The 16,446-nt window shown below is 39.5% G+C and overlaps 1 protein-coding gene across 2 annotated transcripts in view; it reads left to right on the top strand.

The window, feature by feature from the left end:
* Positions 1–16,446, top strand: part of EHHADH (enoyl-CoA hydratase and 3-hydroxyacyl CoA dehydrogenase) — a 54,451-nt gene that overhangs the window by 24,801 nt on the left and 13,204 nt on the right. For both annotated transcript variants that reach the window (XM_086397499.1, XM_086397495.1), the window contains one exon: positions 4,989–5,093. In XM_086397499.1, coding sequence (XP_086253625.1) covers positions 4,989–5,093 — 105 coding nt within the window. The remainder of the gene's footprint in view (positions 1–4,988; positions 5,094–16,446) is intronic.

Genomic DNA, 16,446 nt, shown 5'->3' with positions numbered 1-16,446 from the left:
TACATATGAGCAAACATTATTTCATGACTAAGACAAACTAACAGACAAAACCTTTAAAATTCAACCTAAAATCTATGAAAATATTCTATGACATTAGAAAAATGAAACATAAATGTGAGTCTGTTGAAACAGATTAAAGAAAAGAAAAAGGTTAGCAAACTCACAATATTCTGAATTAGAAAAGAAAATATATTATTTATTAAATAAAAAACCTGTTTAAAATCAATATGTTAGCCAAAATAATTTTTGAAGCATTAAAAAAAGGATGCAATAGAACAGACTACTGAATCAGCAACATGGAGGATAGAGACCCACTTATAGAATTCAGAAGAATTTTTTTAAAAGATACATGAAATGTAAATGAAGGCAGCAGACATGGAAGGTCTCTAATAGAGGTCTCTGCTACGAATAATAAATGCTTCCAGAGCACAAGCAAAAATGGGAGAAGCAATAATCAAAGGGAAAAAGGGAAGAAACTCTTCAGATACATAAAAGAATCAGAGATTGTATTTTAGCAGGCACACCATTTTCCTGGAAAATCTGATGAAATTCAATGCCTTGTGTTTTGATAAAGATTTTAAACTTTCAGTAAATAGAATCCTGCAAGCTTCCAAAGGATAAAAACAAAATACAACAAAAGGTTACTCTCAAAGTAGCTAAAATCACACCAGCCACAAATAAATTCTAAATGTATGGATTCATATACTAAGATGATACATGGTCTTTAAATATGGTCCAAATCAGGAGTTGTTAAAGTGTGACCCACAGACTCCTAGGTGTACCTAAGACCATTGTGTTGGGTACAGGGGGCTGCAGGGGAGGCAGTCCTTGAAGTCAGAACTGGTTTCATAATAATAAGAGGTTATTTTATGCCATGTGGTATCAAAACAGATTGAATGAAGAAGCAGAAATGAAAACCCAGCTATCTTCTATTAAACCAGAAATTAAAGAAATTAAAAAAAATGTAAAACAATGACACTCTTCTCACTAAATTCTTAAAGTAGGATTATGTGCATAAAATTATTTATGTTTATATGTAATAGGTCTATCATGATTATTTTAAAGTGATTTAATAAAGGCACATTTAAAAATTCTCAGTTATAACTTCTAATATAGTAAATATTGATAGAAATAACCCACATAAACAAAAGCTCTTTAGATTATTCCATAACTTTTAAGAGTACAAAGGGGTCCTAAGACTGAAAATTTTGAGAACTGCTAATCAAAACACTTGTGCTTTGACACAGAAACCACAATACAGAACTGTGCACACATGGTCCAAATTAGAAAATAATGTGAGTCTATATTATTACTAATATATCATTCAGTTCAGTTCAGTTCAGTCGCTCAGTTGTCTCCGACTCTTTGCAACCCCATGAATCGCAGCACGCCAGGCCTCCCTGTCCATTACCAACTCCCGGAGTTCACTCAAACTCAAGTCCATCGAGCTGGTGATGCCATCCAGCCATCTGATCCTCTGTCGTCCCCTTCTCCTCCTGTCCCCAATCCCTCCCAGCATCAGAGTCTTTTCCAATGAGTCAACTCTTCGCATGAGGTGGCCAAAGTACTGGAGTCTCAGCTTTAGCATCATTCCTTCCAAAGAAATCCCAGGGCTGATCTCTTTCAGAATGGACTGGTTGGATCTCCTTGCAGTCCAAGGGACTCTCAAGAGTCTTCTCAACACCACAGTTCAAAAGCATCAATTCTTCCACACTCAGTTTTCTTTACAGTTCAACTCTCACATCCATACATGACTACTGGAAAAACCATAGCCTTGACTAGATGGACCTTTGTTGGCAAAGTAATGTCTCTGCTTTTGAATATGCTATCCAGATTGGTCATAACTTTCCTTCCAAGGAGTAAGCATCTTTTAATTTCATGGCTGCAATCACCATCTGCAGTGATTTTGGAGCCCCCCAAAATAAAGTCTGATACTGTTTCCACTGTTTCCCCATCTATTTCCCATGAAGTAATGGGACCAGATGCCATGATCTTAGTTTTCTGAATGTTGAGCTTCACTCTCCTTTTTCACTTTCATCAAGAGGCTTTTTAGTTTCTCTTAACTTTCTGCCATAAGGGTGGTGTCATCTGCATATCTGAGGTTATTGATACTTCTCCTGGAAATCTAACATATAATTTATATAGTTACTAATATATAATTTAGACCAAAGTCTAAAATGGCTTTTTTTTTGCCTTTAAATAAGGAGGTGTTATAAATTCTGTAGAGCTTGAAAGGGGAGTTAGGAAAACTAAATTTCTTGTCTTCAGTAAAATAGATTAGAAATCGCTTTAATTTACAATGTAGGGTAACTGCAATTTTAAGAATGTGAACTGTTCTAAGTCCCTAATGCAGAATTCACAAGAGAATGCTTACAGTCAACCCAACATACTACAGAAATTCAAAGCACACAAGAGGGTTCATTCTGCAAAGGGCAAAATAGAAAGGAAGCAGAGAAGCATAAAATATGGTGGGAATTCATAACAGTGTGAAATGAGTCTGTGAATTCTAAGGTTTATGTTGACAGAAATTAAAGCATTTGGAGGAATACTGAGGAATTGTGTGTTCCTGCTTTCAGTATTAAGCCTGAAATGCAAGGATATCTTGAAGGAAATCAGGAAGGAACCTGGCTTCTTTGACAAAAAGCAAAAAAGTGATCTAGGATTCACTTTTTTCAAAACACTGCTGCTTATAGAAATATCACTATTTTTAACATGATGAAGAGAAGAGGTAAAAGCAGTAAGAATATGATGGATTTTGATTTGCACAGAAAAGGTCACAATGAATGAGAAGAATGCTAATATTAGAATCATCCTGTGTTTTTAAGTAGTCTGTATAATTTTAGGGGGACTTTAAAATGGCATCTGGCAAGGGTTCTGTGTGGAAATTTTTTTCTGAACGTTGGAAAAGAAGCCACAAAGGAAACTGGAAAAAAAAAATGAGATTACCTGGCTTGGAGAAGTCTCAACTTCAAGTTGCCCCAGTCTCTTTGTAGTAGATCAAGGCTTGGCTCTCATTAGATTGAACAGTGGTTATTGTCTACACTCAGAGCAGCATAAGAAAGAACAAGTTCAAATCTCAGCATGAGCATTCGGGTTGGATATACAGAGCTGTCTCTTCAGATCCTTGAAACAGAATAAAAGTACCTGAAATCTCATTGACTCCATACAAACAGTAGCAGTACTCCCAACTTTTGTGAAATCCAGGTCAGAAGAAATCATTACAGCTGAAGGAATTTTCAGTCCATCCTGTGGGTATCTCTTGTCTCTGCTGTTCAGTTGCCCCAAAGATCCTTTTAGTAGCTGCATTTTCATATTCCATTCTATGTCTCTTTGGGCCCCTTAATGTGGGGAGTCTGATTTGCTCATCCCTCACTTAAGTGGTTTTATACCTGGGAGACTTCACCCTTGAAGCCACTTACCCACTCCTCCCTGTCCTCCTCACCCCAGGAGGAGATCTGGAGGCCTGCCTTCAGAGGCATTTCCAGCAGACTGCCCAAATATTGCTGTTACAGAGTGACCCCTGCCCAAAATCATTGAATTGTCTATCTGATCAAGAAAACCCATTGGTAGCTCGCTGAAGCACTAATAAGAACCAGGAATGAAGGGTTTGCTTTGGAGATGGCATCCACCAACACTCTGAAAGAGCAGCAAAGACTGTGGAGGAGTTGTGCCTGCAAGACTGATTTGGTGCTTGCTCTTCAGAAGCCCAAGGTGGTGCTAGTGGTAAAGAACCCACCTGCCAATGCAGGAGACACAAGAGATGCAGGTTCGATTCCTGGGTTGGGAAGATCCTCTAGAGAAGAACGTGGCAACCCACTCCAGTATTCTTGCCTGGAGAATCCCATGGACAGACGAGCCTGGCCTACAACCTACAGTCCATGGGGTCGCAAAGAGTTGGATACAGCTGAAGCAAGTTAGCTCGCACAAACACTTCAGAAGCACAGATGATGCTGGCAAGCGAGCTGTGTGTCACTGTCTCTCCTTCTGCCCTTGTGTTGAGGAATGCTTATATTCCTTAACATCCTACTTCAGAGTATGCAGATCAAATTACATATTTATACCCATTGAGGAACTTGAGAGTGATGATAACCCTCATCAAATTCCTGTAAGCCCTGAGAGCTTCCAATCTATTATTAAACCAGAGGCTGCCAGTGCCACCTCTGGACAGGAGGTCCTCCTGGCACCACCATCTCCACCAGCTGTTGTTTACTTCAGCTGAAAACCATCAATTAAGCCCTCCATTTGTCCAGTTTGGGATTATGGGCCACATCCTGATGCCAGGTCTGAAGAAACAATTGTCTGATCATCTCTACTTCTTTTTTACATTCCTTTTTGGTTCCAAAGCTCACACATTAGCAATTTCACAAACTAAGGAAGGAGTTGAGATGCTGGGTAGCCAAAATACGCAAAGGTCCATCCTATTTTCCTGTGATATTTTGATTATATCTTATACAATATCAACTTAATAATGCTTTCCCACAGTCAATCCAACTATATTTACGTTTGAGGACTCTTCATAATCAGTGGCAACACTTGGTATATGTTAGTATAAGAACAGATAGTACTACAACTGCTCTTTTCTTACTACCTTTATTATTTTTTAACTGTATTATTATAAAGACTCAATCCTCTTATATGTTGTATAGAGATTTAAAATTTATAAAGTGCTTCTATGGAGGTTTAAAGAATAAAAGGAAAATGTTTTATTTTCACTTAATATTCATAATTACTCAGGTAAGCATAATTATTGTCATTTACCAATGAAGAAATTATGGTTCTAGTATAGCTCACACAAATAGTATAGGTAGAGTTGGAAATTGAATCCAAGTTTTCCGATTACCTCTGCAGTAATTTTCCCTGTAACAATCAGTGTAGTGCTTATTTATTTTGTAATAGATGTTTATCTAGGACAAATGAACTTCCTACTAGAGAGAATGGTGCTTTTGCTTTAATCTCACATTGTTCTGTTTTATTTTGTTTTCTTTTAGGAAGACATATTTCAGCAAATGAAGCACTTAAGCTGGGTATTATAGATAAAATTGTGAACTCAGACCCAATTGAAGAATCGATCAAATTTGCCCAGAGAATTTCAGGTAAGAAGATAATACTAAAACTAGCACAAGTTTGGAAATAAGTTAAATGTCCATCTTAATATGGTACTCCTTAAATATTTTATGGCATGTCTAAACAGAATATGATACAGATTTAAAATGAAAGAGAAGGCCTCCCTGGTGGTTAAGTGGTAAAGAATCTGCCTGCCAATGCAGGAGACATGGGTTCAATCCTGGTCCAGGAAGATCCCACATGCCGTGCCGCAGGGCGACTAAGCCTATATACCAAAAAAAAAAAAAATGGCTCTCTGAGGAGATGATACAAACAGCTGTAAAAAGAAGAGAAGCCAAAAGCAAAGGAGAAAAGGAAAGATATAAGCATTTGAATGCAGAGTTCCAAAGAATATCAGGGAGAGATACGAAGGCCTTCCTCAGTGATGGGTGCAAAGAAATAGAGGAAAATAGAGTGGGAAAGACTAGAGATATCTTCAAGAAAATTAGAGATAGCAAGGGAATATTTCATGCAAAGATGGGCTCAACAAAGGACAGAAATGGTATGGACCTAACAGAAGCGGAAGATATTAAGAAGAGGTGGCAAGAATACACAGAAGAACTGTACAAAAAAGATCTTCATGACCAAGATAATCATGATGGTGTGATCACTCACCTATAGCCAGACATCCTAGAATGTGAAGTCAAGTGGACCTTAGGAAGCATGACTATGAACAAAGCTAGTGTCAGTGATGGAATTCCAGTTGAGCTATTTCAAATCCTGACAGATGATGCTGTGAAAGTGCTGCACTCAATATGCCAGTAAATTTGGAAAACTCAGCAGTGGCCACAGGACTGGAAAAGGTCAGTTTTCATTCCAATCCCAAAGAAAGGCAATGCCAAAGAATGCTCAAACTACCGCACAATTGCACTCATCTCACACGCTAGCAAAGCAATGCTCAAAATTCTCCAAGCCAGGCTTCAACAGTATGTGAACTGTGAACTTCCAGATGTTCAAGCTGGTTTTAGAAAAGGCCGAGGAACCAGAGATCAAATTGCCAACATCCGCTGGATCATCAAAAAAGCAAGAGAGTTCCAGAAAAACATCTATTTCTGCTTTATTGACTATGCCAAAGCCTTTGACTGTGTGGATCACAATAAACTGGAAAATTCTTCAAGAGATGGGAATACCAGACCACCTGACCTGCCTCTTGAGAAACCTATATGCATGTCAGGAAGCAACAGTTACAACTGTACATGGAAAAACAGACTGGTTCCAAATTGGGAAAGGAGTATGTCAAGGCTGTATATTGTCACCCTGCTTCTTTAACTTACATGCGGGTACATAATGAGAAATACTGGGCTGGATGAAGCACAAGCTGGGCTGGATGAAGCACAAGCTGGAATCAAGATTGCTGGGAGAAATATTAATAACCTCAGATATGCAGATGCTGCTGCTGCTGCTGCTAAGTCACTTCAGTCGTGTCCGACTCTGTGTGACCCCATAGACAGCAGCCCACAAGGCTCCCCTGTCCCTGGGATTCTCCAGGCAAGAGTACTGGAGTGGGTTGCCATTGACACGACCCTTATGGCAGAAAGTGAAGAGGAACTAAAGAGCCTCTTAGTTGAGGCTCCTCTTGAAAGTGAAAGAGGAGAGTGGAAAAAGTTGGTTTAAAGCTCAACATTCAGAAAACTAAAATCATGGCATCTGGTCCCATCACTTCATGGCAAATCGATGGAGAAACAGTGGAAACAGTGGCAGACTTTATTTTGGGGGGCTCCAAATCACTGCAGATGGTGACTGCAGCCATGAAATACTAAGACACTTACTCCTTGCAAGAAAAATTATGACCAACCTAGACAGGATGTTAAAAAGCAGAGACATTACTTTGCCAACAAAGATTCATCTAGTCAAGGCTATGGTTTTTCCAGTGGTCATGTATGGATGTGAGAGTTGGACTATAAAGAAAGCTGAGCGCCGAAGAATTGATGTTTTTGAACTGTGGTGTTGGAGAAGACTCTTGAGAGTCCCTTGGACTGCAAGGAGATCCAACCAGTCCATCCTAAAAGAAATCAGTCCTGAATGTTCATTGGAAGGACTGATGTTGAAGCTGAAACTCCAATACTTTGGCCACCTGATGTGAAGAACTGACTTACTGGAAAAGACCCTGATGCTGGGAAAGATTGAAGGCAGGAGGAGAAGGGGACGACAGAGGGTGAGATGGTTGGATGGCATCACCGACTCAATGAACATGAGTTTAAGTAAACTCCAGGAGTTGATGATGGACAGGGAGGCCTGATGTGCTACAGTCCATGGGGTCGCAAAGAGTCGGACTCGACTGAGCAACTGAACTGAACTGAGTTGATATGTATATACTTCCCTGGTGGCTCAGATGGTAAAGCCTCTGCCTACAATGTGGGAAACTTGGATTAGATCCTTGGGTTGGGAAGATCCTCTGGAGAAGGAAATGGCAATCCAACGAGAAGGAAATGGCAATCCACTCCAGTACTCTTGTCTGGAAAATCCTGTGGACAGAGGAGCCTGGTAGGCTATAGTCCATGGGGTCGCAAAGAGTCAGACACGACTGAGTGACTAAACTTAAACTTATGTATATAAAAATAAAAAATAAAATGAATGAGAAACTCTATGTATTGACATGGTATGATTGCCACAGTATATATTGTATTGTTAAATGAAAAAAGAATCATGTGTACTTGCACAAAGACAGAAACATAGATCAATGGAACAAAATAGAAAGCCCAGAGATAAATCAATGCACCTATGGATGTCTTATCTTTGACAAAGGAGGCAGGAATATACTATGGAGAAAAGATAATCTCTTTAATAAGTGGTGCTGGGAAAACTGGTCAACCACTTGTAAAAGACTGAAACTAGAATGCTCTCTAACGCCATACACAAAAATAAACTCAAAATGGATTAAAGATCTAAATGTAAGACCAGAAACTGTAAAACTCCTAGAGGAAAACATAGGCAAAACACTCTCTGATGTAAATCATAGCAGGATCCTTTATGACCCACCTTCCAGAGTAATGGAAATAAAAGCAAAAATAAACAAATGGGACCTAATTAAACTTAAAAGCTTTTGCATAACAAAGGAACCTATAAGCAAGGTGAAAAGACAGCCTTCAGAATGGGAGAAAATAATAGCAAATGAGGCAACTGACAAAGAATTAATCTCAAAAATATACAAGCAACTCTTGCAGCTCAATTCCAGAAAAATAAGTGACCCAATCAAAAAAATGGGTCAAAGAACTAAACAGACATTTCTCCAAAGAAGACATACAGATGGCTAACAAACACATGAAAAGATGTTCAACATTACTCATTATCAGAGAAATGCAAATCAAAACCACAATGAGGTACCATCTCACTCCAGTCAGAATGGCCTCTATCAAAAAGTCTACAAACAATAAATGCAGGAGAGGGTGTGGAGGAAAAGGAACCCTCTTAGACTGTTCTTGGGAATGCAAACTAGTACAGCCACTATGGAGAACAGTGTGGAGATTCCTTAAAAAACTGGAAATAGAACTGCCGTATGACCCAGCAATCCCACTGCTGGGCATACACACTGAGGAAACCAGAATCAAAAGAGACACATGTACCCCAATGTTCATCACAGCACTGTTTACAATAGCCAGGACGTGGAAGCAACCTAGACGTCCATCGGCAGATGAATGGATAAGAAAGCTGTGGTACATATACACAATGGAATATTACTTAGCTATTAAAACAAATGCATTTGAATCAGTTCTAATGAGGTGGATGAAACTGGAGTCTATTATACAGAGCCAAATAAGTCAGAAAGAAAAACACCAATACAGTATATTAATGCGTATACATGGAATTTAGAAAGATGATAACGATGACCCTGTATGCAAGACAGCAAAAGAGACACAGATGTAAAGAACAGACTTTTGGACTCTGTGGGAGAAGGCGAGGGTGGGATTATTTGAGAGAATAGCATTGAAACCTGTATATTATCATATGTGAAATAGATTGCCAGTCCAGGTTTAATGCATGAGACAGGGTGCTCAGGGCTGGTGCCCTGGGATGACCCAGAGGGATGGGATGGGGAGGGAGGCGGGAGGGGGTTTCAGGATGGGGAACACATGTACACCCATGGCTGATTCATGTCAATGTATGGCAAAAACTACTACAATATTGTAATTAGCCTCCAATTAGAATAAAATAAAAAAAAGAATCATGTGTACAGTTGTTCAACATTTGTGTAACAAAAAAGGGGAGATTGAATGTCTATACAGAGAGAAGGTGTGTTTGTAACTGTTTATGTATAGGATACTTCTGTAAGGATTCACAAGATTGACGGTTGCCTCTGAGAATGGGGCTAGCTAGCCAGCAGAAGCAGTCAGAGGAGATGTCTCTTTTTATTCTTCTGTACCTTTTGAATTTTTATTGAATGAGTATATGTTCTATTAATAAGTACAATTAAAATTTAAGAAGAACAAGCAGGACTTCCCTTGGTGGTCCAGTGGTTAAGACTCCGTTTGCAATGCAGGTTCTCATCGGAGAGAGTCGGGGAACCAAGATCCCCCATGCCTTGTGGTATGGCCAAAGCATTTAAAAAAGAAGAAAAAAAGAATAAGAAAAGCCATGCAAACAAACATTTCAGCAATTAGAAGGCAGGCTGCATAATTTGCCACAATAAAGCCATGGTTCTGACTCTTGGTTTTCTCTCTCACTAGTTTCTCACGTCATGGTCTTATGACATTCCTAGATGCTTTTTTTTCTTTCTTTAAAAAAATGTTCCTTTTCAATTTATGGAGGTTGCCAGCAAGGTGGAGAGGGTTAAAGAGAGTCAGAAAAAATAATTGGAAGGAATGCTGGGCCACAGGCAGAGCAGCGTGTTCATCTCCCCAGCTGGTGGCAGGTAATGGCTCAGTGTCACTCAAAGCCTTCTTTGAAAAAGTCCTTCTTTTGTCCACCCTGGCAGGGACCAAACACTTCCCTGAAATAATCTTTCTTTTTGTGACTCTAACCACTTACTGTTTCATTTCAATAGTGAAAGCTTAAACTGGAGAGGCCAGGGACTGTGAGGAGAAAATACTGGTGACTCTAAAGAGAGTTAGCGAGGCTTTGCCCAAAGGGGAATGAGTTTCCTGCCGTCTTTCTCTTCTTTCCAGATAATCTTCACCACAGTTTCATCTGGTGTTGTTGTGCCTCCTGAGAGCACTTATTGTTTTGTTAGAAGTCAATTGGCCTACAGGAAAGGCTGTTTGCATTTGTGGGGTCCCTAAATGGTTTTTGGTTTGGGGTTTATGATAGACCCATGTCTATCATTTCTCATCTGTGGTTTTCGTTTGTTAAGGACATGATTTCAACAGGAAGTTCTTTTCTTTAACTTCTGGAAATTCAGATTTGAGAGTTAAGTTACTTCAAGAGATAGATGGGGATCATGGTCTGGTACATTTATATAATAATCTTATAATTAATAAAATCATTTATTTTAAAATGAACAAAATCATAATCATTTATATCTTATAATTAATAAAAAATTTTAAATTAATTTTAAATAAAAATTTTAACATTAAAGTATTATTTTCTTAATGTATAAAATGGCCTACTCAATCTCCGTAATATTACACAGTTTGTCCACTTGGTGGCATCCAAATATTGAAGAGGAATCATTTGCTTTAAAATTTGGTAATTTACCTGTTAACAGTAGGGGAATGGTTATGAGCTTTGGACAATTGTGTATCTTAAATTACAATCATCAAAATTTGGTAGAAATGTGAAATTGTGATATAAAGTGTCTAAATACAAAATTACATATGTGCTGTGCTGTCACTCAGTCGTGTCCGACTCTTTGCGACCCCATGGACTGTAGCCGGCGCCAGGCTCCTCTGTCCATGGGGATTCTCCAGGCAAGAATACTGGAGTGGGTTGCCATCCCTCCTCCAGGGGATCTTCCCGATTCTATACTTAGAGCTACATAGTGTGTTATGAATGCTGACAAAAATGTAAAGAAAATACACAAAAATGAAAATAACTTGTTTCCCCCAAAAAATTTCAAAAATGATTTTTGCTTTTGTTTTGATTTTTCCAGCTTGAGGTGTAATCTACACACAGTAAAAGTCACCCAGTTTAAACGTAGCAATTTGATGAATTTTTGTAGTAATGTACAGTTGTGTGGCCCTGCTACAATCAAGATATGGTTCAGTCACTCTAAAAAGTATGCTCCTGCCTCTTTTAAGTAGATTCCTTCCCCTGCCCTTGGCCATAGATGACCACTGGCCTGTTTTCTGTTACTATAGTCTTGTTTTTTAGAATTTCATATAGCATGTGATCTTTTGTGTCTGGTTTCTCTCACTGAGCATGATGTTTTTGAGGTTCCTGATGTTCTTTAAGTTAAAAATTAGTAAAGCAGTCTGAAAGGCATGGTTGAAAAACATACATGTGTGGTTGCATACCTTGTGATTATACTAAAAACTCCTGAATTATAAACTTTGAAATGGTGACTTTCATTGTATGTGAACTAAATGTCAATTTTAAAAAGTACATGTAAAATTTTTGAGTTCTCTTTCTCCATTTGTAAAAATATTTCATTAATTCAACCTATTCTCACCCCCATCATTACCCTCACCCCGCACTGCTGAAATGTTGACCTACAAAAAGAACAAAAGGAAAGGATTAAGAACACTTACTTATATATGATTCATGTTGATGTATGGCAGAAACCAACACAATATTGTAAAGCAATTATCTTCCAATTAAAAAAATTTTTTTTAAGCTATAGTAATAAAGTATGAGTCTGCAAAAAAAAAAAAAAAAGAGAGAGAGAGAGAATACTTATTTAGTTTCCGCATGCAATAGGCAAGTTGAGAAGGAAGGAAATTTCCAGTGGTCAGTGTTGTAGTTGGAGCCAGTTTTGAAAAAAAATTGCAGTTTTGGAGCCAGTTTGTAGGAGGTTAACATATGTATCTAAAAATATGACTTGGGCAGTAGCTTCAGGTTTCTCTGTAAACTTAACACACATCCTGGAGAGCTGACTGTGGAAGTTAATTAGCTTCATGCATCTTAATACTCTTGTTACACGAAGCCTCCCTGATGACTGCAGTGCAATGGATTTAGCAGAGCAATTCAGTTGCTTGGCCAATCCGGATTGCTTTGGCTAAACTGGGGAGGGGAGGGTCCTGTCAAATGCAGTTTATTTGCATTTGGCCAGCAGCCTGCTAGTTCCCAAATGGAGTAAGAACCCCTTGTTCCCACGAGTGTGATTCTGGCCTGAAGCTGAAAGTGTGTGCTGTTAGCTGAAGATGAGCACAGGGGACATCCAAGTGGGAGCCTCAGCTCAGGAACCCAGTGCTCTGTTTTTGCCCCTCCAGCAAACCCTGGTCCTATTACTGTCACTGCCCTGGGCTATGGTAGGCATTTTTAGCGATTCTTATTCTGCTCAAACACCTTGATCTGTATGTTCATTTGGATTTTGTAACTTAAAAAAAATCTTAATGGTTTCATCTTTCTCTTCCATTTTATCTTTTGCTGTTTGTAATTTATTTTTACTCTCTGTGAACATTTGTATAAACATGTTTCACAGAAGCAGAGTGACACTGCCTTACCTAGGAAGCCTAAGCATATATCTAAATCGGGCTTCTTTTTTTATGTACCCCAGTTGTTTGGGGACCCCAAGGCAATGGCACGCCACTCCAGTACTCTTGCCTGGAAAATCCCATGGACGGAGGAGCCTGGAAGGCTGCAGTTCATGGGGTCGCTAAGAGTCGGACACGACTGAGCGACTTCACTCTCACTTTTCACTTTCATGTATTGGAGAGGGAAATGGCAACCCACTCCAGTGTTCTTGCCTAGAGAATCCCAGGGACTGGGGAGCCTGGTGGGCTGCCGTCTATGGGGTCACAAAGAGTCGGACACGACTGAAGCGACTTAGCAGCAGCAGCAGCAAGCCCAGAAAAAGTTCAGTTGTTCTGTCTGTTCTTTGCAGAGCTTCTATGAGAAAGAGTCTGTTTATCAGATCTAGAGAGAGTCCTGTATGTCTTAGGAAACCATTTTTGTAAACTGCACACTGTACATTGCCTCTCTTTATCCTAGAGAGAGAAAATCTCTTCTTGTCAGCTTACTAGAAAGGAAAAGGGGAAAATAATTATCTCCTTTTCCTCCTTGAGGCATATGATTCACTTATTTTTTAAATGAAAACTTCTGCCTTAGAAAACTTCAAAGAATTAAGAAAAAAATATGAATGGGTCAGGGAAAGAATTCAATTATAAGCATACTTGAATCATTAATTAGCTCCTCTCTTTCCCATTTTCTGGCGGAGCTAGTGCTGGTTCTGACGGGCTCACACTTGCCTCTCTTATTATGTAGGTACAGCTGAGTGACTTTAGAACTAGCATATATATAAGAAATACACTTTGAAAACACCATACCTGTAGACCCAAAGGGGAAATTCTGAATAATTTTGTAGGAATAAAATGAAGTTGTAAAATAATGCTGCTACTGCTACTGCTAAGTCGCTTCAGTCATGTCCGACTCTGTGCGACCCCATAGACGGCAGCCTACCAGGCTCCTCCGCCCATGGGATTTTCCAGGCAAGAGTACCAGAGTGGGGTGCCATTGCCTTCTCCGTTCATCCTTCAATTACAGCCACAGAACAAAAAGGATAGGAAATTGAGCAGGGAAAAACCTCACAACGGTTGTGCCCTCTCCAATAGATATGCTTAGTTTGGTCTGGACAAGTGCTGTGGGGTATCCCAAAATGCCTGTCTGCAGTCTCAGAGGTTCTGAGTATCCCTGGGATACTAGGAGTGTGCCAATTGGCTAAAATTACTGCACACCATTAAGCGTTTTTCTTCTTCCTTTTTTTTCATTCTCTTCTTGCTTCAATCTCTGCCAGGTCAAAGTAGCCAGGAGCTGCAGATGACTTCTGATATGGTGGCTGATAAATCCTCTGCTCTTGGACCTCCAAAAGGCTATACCTCAAAAGCAACTATTGAATTTTTTTTTTATTTGACTGTACCAGGTCTTTGTTGTGGCATGTAGGATCTTCAGTTGTGGCATGTGGGATCTAGTTCCCGGACCAGGGATCAAACCTGGGCCCCCTCTAAGCACAGAGTCTTAGCCATTGGACCACCAGGGAAGTCCCAAAATCACCTACTGAATTTTTAAAAAATACTCATGTCCAGGCCCCACCCTTAAAGAATCTTAACTGAGTTCACAGCGGAGCATGGTCATCTTTAAAAGTCCTAAAATAACTCTGATGTGCACTATGATGTTGAGAATCAGCCCCTGTGATGGTGGGCTGGTGGCAGCATCACAAGGACAGAGATCCAGCTCTAAGATACCCATCTAAGCTCTGTCCCCACAAAGACTGTACTAGCCACCTGTTGTCAGGTGCCACAAAACTAACAGCTCTGATCTCTTTCCTCATCCACTCGATACTCTCCCCCTACTTCCCTCTCCCCACTATCTGTTCTCATCTATCTTATGGGCCACTAGGAAATTAAATCAGCTGTAGGCCCTGGAAAGGACTTCTTCTTTCTCTGCTGAGCTTGAAAAAAAGTAAGAGTGTTGGTCACTCAGTCCTGTCCTATTCTTTGCAACTCCATGGACTATCACCTGCCAGCCTCCTCTGTCCATGGAATTCTCCAGGTAAGAGTACTGGAGTGGGTAGGCTTTCCCTTTGCCAGGGATCTTCCTGACCCAGGAATCATACCTGGGTCTCCCTGCATTGCAGGCAGATTTTTTACTGTCTGAACCACCAGGGGAGCCCATAAACTTAAGATTGGCTAACTCACAGGATAACTGAACAATTGTGGCTCAGATGATTAATAATTTGTCTTCAGTGCAGGGAACCCGGATTCTGTCCCTGGGTTGGGAAGATCCCTTGGAGAAGGGAGTGGCAGCCCCATTCCAGTATTCTTGCCTGGACAATCCCATGGACAGAGGAGCCTGGTGGACAATAGTCCATGGGCTGCAAAGGGTTGGACATGACTGAGTGACTAACACACACACACATATGCTCTTTGGTGAAATACACACTCAAGTTTTCACCCATTTTTAAAACTGAGTTCTTTGCCTTATTATTATTGAGTCATAAGAGATCTTTATATACTCTGGATACTTCATTAGATATTTGATATGCAAGTTGTATTCATTGTCTGTTGCTTGATATAACAAGCTCAGCAAGCTCAACAGTTTAAACAATACAAATGTATTATCTTATCTATCTACAGGTCTGAAGTCTGGTAGGGGTCTCACTGGACTGAACCCAAGTGTCAACAGTTGCACTTCTTTCTGAAAGTTCTTGGGAAGGATCTGTTTATTGCTCACTTGAGTTGTGGGCAGAATTCAGTACTTGTGTTGTAGGACCAAGGTCTCCATGTTTTTGCTGGTTGTAAACTAATGGCCATTCCTAGCCTAGAGGAGTGGCTCTTGGTCCCCTTCCTCCATCTTCAAAGCCACATTGTCATCAACAGAACTTTCTGTGTGGCATCTCTCTGACTCTTCCTCTCTCACTACAGCTGAGAGAGGCTCTCCTCTTTTAAGGGTTCATAAAATTAGATTGGGCCTACCTGGATAATACAGGGTAAACATCACATCTCAAGGTCTTTAACCTTAATTATATCTGTAGAGTCTCTTTGCCATGTAAGATAATATATTCTTAGGTTCTGGGGATTAGGAAGTAGATGTTTGGGGAGGGTGTTATTTCGCCTACCATGCAAGTATTTTCTCCTAGTTTATCATTTCATTTTCTTAATGATGTTCTTTGAAGTACAAAAGTCTTTAATTTTGATGAAGTCTAACTTAATGAATTTTTTTCTTTTGTGAATTGTGCCAAGAATACTTTGCCTAACCAAATGTTATAAAGATTTTTCTTATTTTTTTAAGAAAGTCTTAGAGTTTTAACTCTTCAGTTTAGATTTATGGCCCATATTTGAGTTAATTTGTATATATGGTGCTCGGTAAGGACCTGTGTACTTGTTTTATGTGGATATTCAGTTGTCCTCAGCTTCATTTGTTTAAAAAAACTCTCCTTTCTCTCATTAAATTGTTTTGGTACCCGTGTTGGAAATCACTTGGTGATGATTATAAGGGTTTATTTCTTAACTCAGTTTTTTCCACTGATTTGTACGTCTTTGTGCCAGTATTATACTGTCTCCTTTTCTAGGGATTTTAAAGTTTTTGTTACTGTTAAGAATGGAGTTAAAATGATTTTGAACCTAAAATATTATTAACTCAGAACTATTTTCCTTAAGCTCACTGGCAGATTAATATAACTGATCCATCGTAATGTTATCTTGGCCTTGAAATAAAAGGAAGATGTAACTTTTATGCCTCAATTAGGTAACTTGAAATTGCTTTGAATCTATTAAATTCTGTGTTATGGGCCTAAGTTGCAAAGATGTCAGA

The sequence above is a fragment of the Bos grunniens genome, chromosome 1 (genome assembly GCF_055505025.1).
Source record: "Bos grunniens cultivar Pamir isolate PY7600 chromosome 1, Bosgru_T2T1.0, whole genome shotgun sequence".
Lineage (NCBI taxonomy): Eukaryota > Metazoa > Chordata > Mammalia > Artiodactyla > Bovidae > Bos > Bos grunniens.
This window is presented reverse-complemented; position numbering and strand designations above follow the sequence as displayed.